General features: G+C 34.2%; 1 protein-coding gene across 1 annotated transcript; it reads right to left on the reverse strand.

Moving 5' to 3' along the window:
- Positions 1-903: 903 nt before the first annotated feature.
- On the reverse strand, positions 904-8,649 carry LOC132738407 (transmembrane reductase CYB561D2-like). The gene is made up of 3 exons (XM_060725905.1): positions 8,474-8,649; positions 6,909-6,946; positions 904-2,875 (listed from the first exon to the last, which is right to left on the reverse strand). The coding sequence occupies exons 1-3, from the start codon at positions 8,538-8,540 to the stop codon at positions 2,288-2,290; spliced, it is 693 nt and encodes a 230-aa protein (XP_060581888.1). The 5' UTR covers positions 8,541-8,649; the 3' UTR covers positions 904-2,287.
- Positions 8,650-12,044: the final 3,395 nt, after the last annotated feature.

Raw genomic sequence — 12,044 nt, forward strand, 5'->3', positions numbered from 1 at the left:
CATCTTAGATTAGATAGGAAAGTATAAAATATCCTTGCTAACAACTTCATCTTTATCTTAATGAATTTACAAAATTATTTTTGTACTAGAAGGAATGGTCTTTCCTTTCAAGATAAATAATTATTAGGTTCTATATAAAAAATCTTTTAGACCGCCTCGGTGGTCAAGGGGTTAGAGTCGATGACTTCTAATCCAGTTACCTTTCTGGCGTGGGTTCGATCCCCAGGAGATGCTTTAATAGTTAAGCGCTGAGAAAGGTAGTCTAGTACTGGTGTAACTCTCCAGGAACAATGGTTAGGAAACTACCCGCCTATATGACTGAAATACTGTTGGGAAAAGGCGTAAAATCAAACAAAAAAACAAAATAAAAAATCTTTTACAGCAAGACAGTGTATGTGCGTATGGTATAATAATAATTTCTTTCTCAAACTTGAAAAGATCAGCCTTAGGAAAGAACTTACCAGAGCTTTACTGGTTTATGTGACTTTCTGCTTGACGTCTAAAACCAATGAAACCAAAACAACTTTTCTATACAAATACAATGTACAGCATTTTTCAATTCCATAAGGAAAGGCCATTCTCACCTTTACAAAAATAATCTTAAATATGAAAGTGTTGAATTTTCTGTCGGCTTGATAATTAAGTAACATTTTTCATAAGCGCACATACAGTTGTACCGTATTATCTCCAAAGAAATTCCTCAGATAGAGAACACTATATGTTTTAAAGTATAAAATGAAAATATTTTTAACTTCGTTTATTTTTCTTTAAAAGTTAATGCATGGTTCGTAGTTCAAGGGTTGATTGATAAATTCCCACAAGAATATACCAAATATCATCTCTGAGTAAAACAATAAAGCTTTTATAAACACTGCAACAAACAAAGTATTATATAAGAATTCATTTATGTATTAGAAATTTTTAATTTTTTTAATTGACTAAATGTGTACAACAAAGCATTAGCAACATAGATACATACACAGATACATACACAGATACACATGTATATAAAGTCAATCCTTAAAAAAAGTATAAGCTAATATCTGCTGCAAGAACTCTTATTAGAATTTAAAATTAAAAACACAGGTGACGAATGCCCCTGAAAAGGTTTCTTTAGCATGCAGGTATTATGAAAAGAAAAGACAATGAAAGTAACTAATTGCTTAATATTGTTCTTGTGAAATAAACTGCTATTTATAGCAAACTTAACACCTTGGGACAAGGGTCTTGGATGTGACACGTCATCTTGATGTGCCAAGTTATTTTAAAATCTTTGAATGCATGACAATGTTACATTTTGGAAACTAATGTGTACCTTTAAACTCTTCTTAAGTACCTTCAAACTATTAGAGTGACCTTGACCTTGGAGGTAGGAACATGAGTCTTACACACAACTCTTTATCTTGATGTTGCAGACATTTGTGCCAAGTTATTTTAAAACTCTTCAATACAAATTGACAAAGTTATAGTACAGACACAATGTGTGTACCTATAATCTCTAATTGTGATAGCTTGAACCTTCAAAATATAAGTGTGACCTTGACCTTTGCAGAAGGGAGGTGGTTCTTGGACACAACACACAACACAACGTTGTTATGTGATAGACATTTGTGCCAAGTTATTTCAAAATCCTTCAATGCATGACAAAGTTACAGTTTGGACATGATTATTGTGCAAGTGGGGAGGCTCGGACAGACAGACGGACATAATTATGCAACTAGAAATGATGGCAAATGAAACCAATATCACCTTCCAAAGAGTGTTGACATCAGAAAAATGCAATAAATTATGAGAAGAATTTATCGTTTAACAGTATGATAATTATATATCGAACAGCATCCCTGAGTTAAATACAACGATGTTTCTAGGACAACTATGAACAAGCACAATATTACAATAGTACAAGTGCAAAATGTTTGATTTATGTGTATTAAAAAGAAATAAAAATAACTTTACTAAGAAAAAAAAGAGAAAAATAAGTGTGTATGTAGATTTAATCATAATTAACCTATCCCATGATAAAACCAACAAGTTTATGTTTAGAACCAGGCATGCAAACAGAATTTATGCCATCCCAAGACCAACATTTAAAATATTTTCATCGTGATATCCCTAAATTGAAAATGGGCTGTCCAAAATTGATTTTGGAAAAGTCTTTTCAGTAGTTTTAGTTTACCAGTATCACTAAAATACTTCAAAGAACACAGGTTTGACTTTAAATAATAAATTGACTTCTTTTATAATTGCCCTTTAAAATCATTCAAGTTGACATAACAATAAATATTTCTTAATTGGATTTCTTATTTTTCCTTGAACTTCCGCTTTTTTGTGATGTTTTCTTTGTAGGCAGAGGGGCTGCTACAGTTTGTCTCTGTGTCTTTGGTAAATATTCTGTCACAACTTGATTCATTATAATTACAGCCATGAATGACACGCTGCCGTTACACAGTAGCCATAGCACCCAACCAACTTGTGATGTAAACCATGTGGAATATAAGGCCAACATCATTGTTGTCACAACTAAAGTAAAAGCTACCAGTCCTGATGTAGCGTGATAAATCTTTAACTTTCCTAAGCTCATTCGCACACCTATAATTCTTCTGATCCACTCGTATTTCACTACATCTCCGCCTAACGACTGCGCTGTGATGTATATGACGGTTATCAACCCCAACAAACCATGCCAGGTCGTAAAATGTGGCTTATCATTGATGGATTTATTGTAATAGATGACGGTGAAACCAAGAATTGCACACACGACAGCTGCCATGTTCAAGACCTGATGAATTAGTACTTTGGTTGGTCTGGCAACATTGACAAACAGAGAGCTTTCTCTGTTAAACACCAGAAGACCCTCCCACATACAGGCAACAAACTGGAAAGAAATGTAAGAAAACTGAAGATGTACATTTTATATGTATAAAGACATGATATACGAACATATGTTTAAGAACTTAACAATGTATTTCATCTTTATCCTTTGCATGCTTAATTTGTATTAAACAAGAGCCATGTCAACATGGCCATCCCCCACCGATAGTGTTTGCTCATTGGAAGAATGTATATGTAGTAGAGAAGAAAAATTCAATTTTAAGGTCTTTTGGTAATGAAAACAGATGGCTGAAGTGATAACAGATTCGAAACCTATGTGAATACTGATGGCTGAAAATAATAAAGGGCAATAACTGAAAAATAATGCAAGGTATGTTATCATTCTTGTGTGCTGCATCCCTCCTCAGTAAAATCTATTCACCTATGAAGTTTCAAGTTGATACCTCAAAAACTTTTGAGATAAGCTCCGGACAAAAAAGTATGAAAAGAACAAAGGGCAATAACTCAAAAATTATATAGGGAAGAGTTATTATTCTTGCGCACAGCATTCCTTCTCAATAAGATCTATCTCCTGACAAAAAAGTATGAAAAGAACAAAGGGCAATAACTCAAAAATTATATAGGGAAGAGTTATCATTCTTGCGCACAGCATTCCTTCTCAATAAGATCTATCCACCTATGACATTTTATGTTGACATCTTAAACACTTTTGAGTTATGCTCCACTCAGGTGAAAAATTAAGTTTGAAAAATAACAAAGGGCAACAAGCAAATTCGTTAAATTTATATCCCCTACCGAGTACTGCTTATTACTAACACAACAACTGAAGACATAAGGCTTTATTTATATATTTATCATGGCATAAACAGTAATATTCTTTGAACTTGATAAATATTCAGGGCAATAACAGAGCCATAACTCTGTGTTAAATAGTAATATCTGGAAATGCCAATGAGATGTATGCATACTGCATAACTAATCAAGGGCCATAAATCTAAGTTATAAGTGTCTGACCGGAACAAGGCGACTATATGCACATCTCCTCTTTGTATCCCATAAAGTTTCATTGAGTTCCAGCCAGTAGTTACAGAGAAGTAGCACGTAAACGATTTTTGCTCTGGTTGTATACTGCATAAGTTATCAAGGGCCATAACTCAAAGTTAAAATGTCTGACCCAAACAAGGCGACGATATGCGCATCTCCTAATGGTATTGAAGGTTCCAATAAAGTTTCATTGAATTCCAGCCAGTAGTTGCAGAGAAGTAGCGCAGAAACAAATATTTTTCTATATGCATACTGCATAACTAATCAAGGGCCATAACTCTGAGTTAAAATGTCTGACCCCAACAAGGCAATGATATGTGCATCTTCTCTTGGTATTGAAGGTTCCCATAAAGTTTTGTTGAATTCCAGCCAGTAGTTGCAGAGAAGTAGGGCGGAAATGATTTTGCTCTATATGCATACTGCATAACTAATCAAGGGCCATAACTCTAAATTAAAGTGTCTGACCCAAACATGGCGACGATATGCGCATATCCTCTTGGTATTGAAGGTTTCCATAAAGTTTCGTTGAATTCCAGCCAGTAGTTGCAGAGAAGTAGTGCGGAAACGATTTTTACTCTATATGCATACTGCATAACTAATCAAGGGCCATAACTCTGAGTTAAAGTGTCAGACCTGAACAAGCCGATGATATGCGCATCCCCTCTTGATATTGAAGGTTCCCACAAAGTTTCGTTGAATTCCAGCCAGTAGTTGCAGAGAACTACTCCGGAAACAAAATTCGGACGGACGGATGGACGGACGGAAAGACGGACAACGCCAAAACTATATCCCCTTTCCGATTCCATCGGCGGGGGATAATAATTTAAAAATTATGAAAGGTAGAGTTATCATTCTTATGCACTGCACACCTCCTAACTGAGATCTATGCACTTATGAAGTTTCATGTTGATATCTCAAAGGCTTTTTGAGTTATGCTCTGGACAAAATAGTATGAAAAATAACAAAGGGCAATAACTCAAAAATTAGATAGCAAAGAGTTATCATTCTTGCGCACAGCATTCCTCCTCAATAAGATCTATCCACCTATGACATTTCATGTTGACATCTCAAACACTTTTTGAGTTATGCTCTACTCAGCTGAAAAATTAAGTATGAAAAATAACAAAGGGCAATAATTAAAAAAAAAAATATGAAAGGCAGAGTTATCATTTTTTTGCATTGCACACCTCCTGGGTGAGATCTATGCACCTATGAAGTTTCATGTTGATATCTCAAAGGCCTTTTGAGTTATGCTCTGGACAAAAATTAATTTTGAAAAATTACAAAGGGCAATTACTCAAAAATTATGCAGGGTAGAGTTATCATTCTTGTGCACTGCACTCCTCCTCAATGAGATCCATCCACCTATGAAGTTTCAAGTTGATACCTCAAATAATTTTGAGATAAGCTCCGGACAAAATAGTATGAAAAAGAACAAAGGGCAATAACTCAAAAATTATATAGGGAAGAGTTATCATTCTTGCGCACAGCATTCCTCCTCAATAAGATCTATCCACCTATGACATTTCATGTTGACATCTCAAACACTTTTGAGTTATGCTCCACTCAGGTGAAAAATTAAGTTTGAAAAATAACAAAGGGCAATAATTCAAAAATTATGAAAGGTAGAGTTATCATTCTTATGCACTGCACACCTCCTGAGTGAGATCTATGCACCTATGAAGTTTCATGTTGATATCTCAAAGGCTTTTTGAGTTATGCTCTGGACAAAAATTAATTTTGAAAAATAACAAAGGGCAATAACTCAAAAATTATGCAGGGTAGAGTTATCATTCTTGTGCACTGCACTCCTCCTCAATGAAATCCATCCACCTATGAAGTTTCATGTTGATATCTCGAATACTTTTTGAGATTAGCTCCTGACAAAATAGTATGAAAAATAACAAAGGGCAATAACTCAAAAAGTAGATAGCAAAGAGTTATCATTATTGCGCACAGCATTCCTCCTCAATAAGATCTATCCACCTATGACATTTCATGTCGACATCTCAAACACTTTTTGAGTTATGCTCCACTCAGGTGAAAAATTAAGTATGAAAAATAACAGAGTTATCATTTTTTTGCACTGCACACCTCCTGGGTGAGATCTATGCACCTATGAAGTTTCATGTTGATATCTCAAAGGCCTTTTGAGTTATGCTCTGAACAAAAATTAATTTTGAAAAATTACAAAGGGCAATAACTTAAAAATTATGCAGGGTTGAGTTCTCATTCTTGTGCACTGCACTCCGCCTCAATGAGATCCATCCACCTATGAAGTTTCAAGTTGATACCTCAAATACTTTTTGAGATATGCTCCAGACAAAAATGTCGGATGGAAGGACGGACGGAGACTATTTCTATATCCCCCGCCGCCTTTTCGGCGGGGGATAGTAAAAAAATGGACTTGCCCTGCTCGATGATTTGGAAATTGTTCATTGTTTTTCAGTGATTTTCAAGTAATTAACCTTTAACCTGCTGAAACCAAAAAGAGCGAGGCTATCCGCAAACCAATGTCAGATTTTCCATACTTATTGATATCCCCAAAGCTAATGATAGACATTCCAATAGATTGAAGCTGGACCAGTCCATTTTAGAAATTTTGCAGGTTATAGGTTAAAATTACTACTTAAATTTAGGTTGATTTTTTTTGCATCATATAATTAATTGTATACATGTAGACTAGTTACTACAAATACATTCAGCTGTCAGAGAATAAATTTACTATATGATAAGCCAGGCTGGATAAGCATACATTCTTGATTGAGAAATCATTATCACACATGTTATAGTTAAATTTATATTACCCATAACCCTGATCATGACAGAGCTTGATTCCATCCATATGACCAATGAAAACCAATTCAGAAGGCACTTCCATGATCTGCACTATTTACTATTCAGTCAGTACATATAAATATTTTGAAAATTTCCCTAAAAATGAATATTTTTTGTTCATATTGAAAGATGAACAAGTTCATTTAAGATATTTAGCAAGTTAAAGAGTTAAGTCTCAAAATTATTTTACTTACAGCAAACACCATCAGTGTAGGATGCCAGGAAAACAAACCTGCAAAAAAATGATATAAATTTACAGATCAAGAATTTTTTCGCAGGTAAGGGGAAGGAACCCTTCCTTAAATTTTGAAGAAAAACGACACATTATTTTTGCAAATGGTGAAGAAGAAAACATGGATGTAAAATGAAATTTAGAGGAAAACTGTATGATTTTGAAATATTTTCCTAGGGAGGAGATGCTTGCAAACTGACAAACAGCCCCTGCTAAAAACGTCTGCAGTTCAACTAAAAAAATCTTCAGTTGGATCATTGTACAAATTTCTTTGTAAAAGACCTATATAACTTTGACCCACCCAAGAAGTGTTCACTGTAAACCTCAATGAACAAGTCAATATGAAAAAATAGTTGAGAGATCAATACATGTAATAAATAATCTGGTCAGACTTCATTGATATTTCAAAATTCGAACAAACAATCCCTTAAAAAAATATCATTGTAAGTAGCTCTTCCACATTGATTAACTTTGAGCTCTGACATTCAGAAAGTTCAGACTAATTACAAAATAGTTGCAACATAAGTTATACAAATATTTTATTCATAATACACTGTAACCAGTGCTTTTCTTCCATGTTAGTTAGTTTTTAATTGTGTGATCTATGAGATATAACTCTTTAGACTGGATGTTAACAATTGTGGTGCTTGCACAGGGTTATCTAAGGCTGGTGAGAAGTAAAGGGTTTAATGACTTGTGAAAATTCTATGTTTAGGTGCTTCCCTGTGCTTTTTACAGAAGGTCAATAAATTACAGACAGCTTCTCCATGAAAAATGGTATTACTGATTTAAAACATATGAATCAAATAACATGTAGACTTGATCTTGTGCTATATCTAACATTGTCATTTATAGCGAGCTCAACGAGCTGGCCCGAAGGGCCTGCTCCCAAAGCAAGCTTTATGGTAAAGCAAGTACCTGCTAAATGATGGTTTTGAAAACTTTCGTCCGAAGTACCGAATTTGACACATCACAACTTTACTAATTACAAGAGAACGATAAAAGTTGATGTACTCTGACTGAAAACGGAAGCGTAGACTGGTGTCCTGGGCAAGTCTATAGGAACCATAATAGAAAGGGGGAACCAGAATAAACGGAAGCAATGTATAAAATACAGAATGACAATTTTAAAAAGGAAAATGTAAAATAAAAATGAACGATTATATTTAACTATCTTACGGTAAAGGAAAATCGAGCTCGCATTGAGGCTTTGCCTTTTTCATATTAATATCTATGTATGGGAACTTATGTAAATTAAGATGCTGAATATCATTAAACAGTAAAGTGTATAATGTCCTAGAATTTAACATAATCATGTGATTTTTATCGACTGTTATACAAAACTGATTAAGGTATTTGTAAAATCAAATTGCATAATTGAAACGATCTAAAAATAATGAAATGTCAATAGTATATTCACTAAAATAATATAACGTGGCACAAATTAGCACTTAATTTGCAACAGTTTTTACTGCAGCCTCATATGAACGAAGCAAATAAACTTTGTGAATTAGAAACAATGCTTACTTGATCCTGGCCATGCAGTATATACCATAAATGCTGTATACACAACAGTTACAATGTGGGCAACCATCTTTTTAGTGGATTCTAATAAAAAAAAATAGAGTTGAATATGTGCTGTAAACTTTAACTTTCAGTTTCAGTTTACACACATCCGGGGAGTTCATAATAATCTTGATATAAAGAAGCTTGGTAAAAATCATCTAGTGATGCAGACGAATATTCCGATTAAAGGGAACTAACTCGATATTATAAAGGCTCCGCAGTACTAAATAATAAATGGTTACCATTTCACAAATATTTTTCTATGCTTTATAATAATAATAATAACTTCTACTTCTACGTCTAAGTTGGTCTCGTCTGTAAATCCGCTGTGCAGACATCAGCGACGAGTGGTGATGTGAAATGTGCTCAATTAAAAAAAACGTGGGCTAAAACCTGTCCCCCATATAAAGCGCATGCACGTTCAAAGGCGCTGTACATAAGAAATAAAGGAATAATCACAAAAGAAGTATTATCGGATAAAACGTAAAAAATAAAAGAAGATACAAAATGAAGGTAAAAATAAGATATACCCGTGTGCTGCTACACACGTAAAACGTTTAAAATGTCTTACAAAACCGGTAAAACTTACAGACTTGTGTAAATAACTAGAAGAATATCAATAGGTAATTGTAAAAAGATGAGTTTTAAAGCTTTTTTAAAAGACGAGAGAGTTTTAAAGTCACGTAGTTCTGAAGGTAATGTACTGTTCCAAAGTTTTTGTGCTGCAACTGAAAAATATCGATCACCGTATATTACAGTTCTGGAACGTGGAACATTCAGTAAAACCGGTCCATGCAGAGACCTTAATTGTTTTTTGAGTATATATACTGTTAACAAGTTTCTGGTGCATTGCGGGGCTTCTCCGTGAAGGGCTTTAAAGACGTGAGTGAGGATTTTATAATCTATACGTCGATGTATTGGAGCACTGGCGTGATGCTGACACACCTAGAAGTTTTGGTTACAAGCCGTGCAGCGGTATTTTGAACGGTTTGTAGTTTGTTAAGAGCTGTCTTTGCAGAGCCATTTTGAAGGGCATTACAATAGTTCAGTCTCGATGTAAATAAATGATTCACCAAGGATTTTGCCGCATCGTCAGTAAGATATTGCCTTATTTGACCAATCTGTCGGATGTGCATATAGCATGCTCGGGAGACACTGTTCACATGAGTATTCATTTCTAGACGAGTGTCAAGCATAGCACCTACATGTAGGTTTCTAACTTTCATAGATGGCTTGATTACTGATTCCCCAACTTTTAAGGAAATATCTTCAGCCAAAGCAGAATTTCGTTTAGGAACGAATACAATTAACTCTTTTTTTCCAGCGTATAGTTTCAGCAAATTAATGTTCATCCAACTGACAATTTCGTTGAGACAAGCTTTATTTAATTGAATCAGGGACTGCGTTGTTTACCGGGGAAGGACAATTTGTCCTGTCCTGTCTTTTCCCGTCTTGTCTTTATCATTCTGATGTCCGTATCGCTTGCATTGATTGATGGAAGAAGTTCGATCATGTTCTTTTTACTTCGTTTGACTAAAACGATTCACAATATATTGAATAATAATCGTGAGCGTTCTAATTAAGCAGCTGTTTAGCTATGATATCCAATTTAAGAGGAAGCGGGAATGTGGAAATCATGAAAAGAAAAGCAAAATATTCCATTATATTCGATTAGGAGGTGTGGAATTTTATCTTGTGTAGCTCAATATGAATACAAATGTATCTATATCTATATTATACTGTTAATTATTATCATCGTTTTCTAGAACAATACAATTCAGTGATTCTACTTAAATCCAACAAACATGTGACAGTTTCTTGTTTTAGTCTGAATCGTGCTTATTTTATTGAAACTGGCCACTACGGAGTTCTAAGTCTTTAAAGTGAGGACATCATGATTACGGATTGCGGTATCTAGTAATTGTTTTATCCAGGAACAATATGGTGAGGTGACCCGTTTGATTGTATATGACAGTAAAACTATTGAATCACTTTAAAACAAACTAATAGCTGTTGGATACTATAAAATTATAGGCTTCTCTTTTATTTATATTTTGCAGCATTATTGTACTATATAATTATGTACATGTAAAATGTACATGTACATGTATTATGTACATGTATTGATTTTATGTTGTCACCATCTACTTTTTGTATCATAGTTTGGGAACCATTCTGTTGAAAATGTGCCAGAGTTAAATCGTATACATATACATGCACAGTGCGTTAACTGGAGTGCAAGTATTAGTTACCCGCACTCCAGAGCATGTCCATTGATTGGCTCATTTTTGCTGGGGTTTACATATTGTGACAGCAGAGAAAGGGATATATAGCATTCAGATGCTCGTCCATTTGTTCCTTTTTTTCTGGGGTTTCAAAATGTGACAACAGGGAACGTGTTTTTATGTTTGACTTTGATACAAAAGAGAAAGGTTATCAAAACACTCGGCAATCATACAAAATCAGATAGCCTGTGTTTCGATGCTCTTTCTATTAACTGGGCACATAACGTATGCCGCATTTCGATAGACATGTGATTGGACGAGACGGGGAAAATTAAAAAAAAATAAAACTGTGTGCTAATGATAGCTTTTCTGCAGCTTGTATAGGTCTCTACTTGTTGTTCTTGCGTGTTTCAAAAATAATAGCAAGCTCTCTCTCAATTTGTCGATCTCTTATATATTTTAACTTTCATGATTACAAATGTGCATTAATGTATGTATGGTTATATATATATATGGAAATCACGAGAAACTTGTTAAAGTTATAAATTAAAGTTTTCCTTCTTAATCAACGTTTAAATTTGTTGAAAGGGGAGAAAAAATGTTTATATAGCTTTAACAAATAATAATTACTTAGCTTTAGATAACGCCCCGTGTATCTGTATCTGCGTATGAGCATGTGCGCGCGAGCAGGCGCTCGAATTGTTTAAGGTTTTCATTGGTAAACTATAATATCGTTTGCCCCAAAATAAACATTCTGGAAAGGGGAAATCCTTTGAAAGCAACAAAACTAATAACAAATGTTTGAAAATCACTGGGTCGGTTTTATTGCGTCTTTTTATGAGAGATAATGAGAACATCTTTCAGTCCCTCTATCATCGGCCTATTCAGTATTTTAGCAATGATCATGAAAGGCCAGAAAAATATTACCGCATAATGAGATGAAAATCTGCATACTATTATTCCAAATTATAATCGGGTTTGTTAAACCCAGTTTGTATTCCTCTTTGACTGCCACAATATGTAAAAGAAACTAATTGCGTTTGTTCTGTCTAAAAATGTTATAACGGACGAGTTATAACGAACAATTGACGCTGATCAACACTTTGTGAATGACAACACTGTTCTGTATTTGAGAGCTAAAGTTTATTTTATTGTTCTGATATTTCATCGTTGCTGGAAATGATTTTAAACTTTTATGTTTAGATCTGCATTGTTTCGACAGGGACAGTATATACGTTCTTTATTTTTTTGTCATTTATTAGAGTTTAGTCACTGGTAGCAATATTGGGCAGAACAATGTTTTATAA

Source organism: Ruditapes philippinarum, unplaced genomic scaffold, assembly GCF_026571515.1.
Source record: "Ruditapes philippinarum isolate M1 unplaced genomic scaffold, ASM2657151v2 ctg1450_1_1_1_1, whole genome shotgun sequence".
Lineage (NCBI taxonomy): Eukaryota > Metazoa > Mollusca > Bivalvia > Venerida > Veneridae > Ruditapes > Ruditapes philippinarum.

Bases quoted from the DNA above. Each gene is read 5' to 3' on its own strand.
- LOC132738407 (XM_060725905.1), bottom strand. From the start codon at position 8,540: ATGGTTGCCCACATTGTAACTGTTGTGTATACAGCATTTATGGTATAT. The intron at 6,947-8,473 runs GTAAGCATTGTT...ATTTTTTTGCAG, and splicing joins TACTGCATGGCCAGGATCAA to GTTTGTTTTCCTGGCATCCT. The intron at 2,876-6,908 runs GTAAGTAAAATA...ATTTCTTTCCAG, and splicing joins CTACACTGATGGTGTTTGCT to TTTGTTGCCTGTATGTGGGA.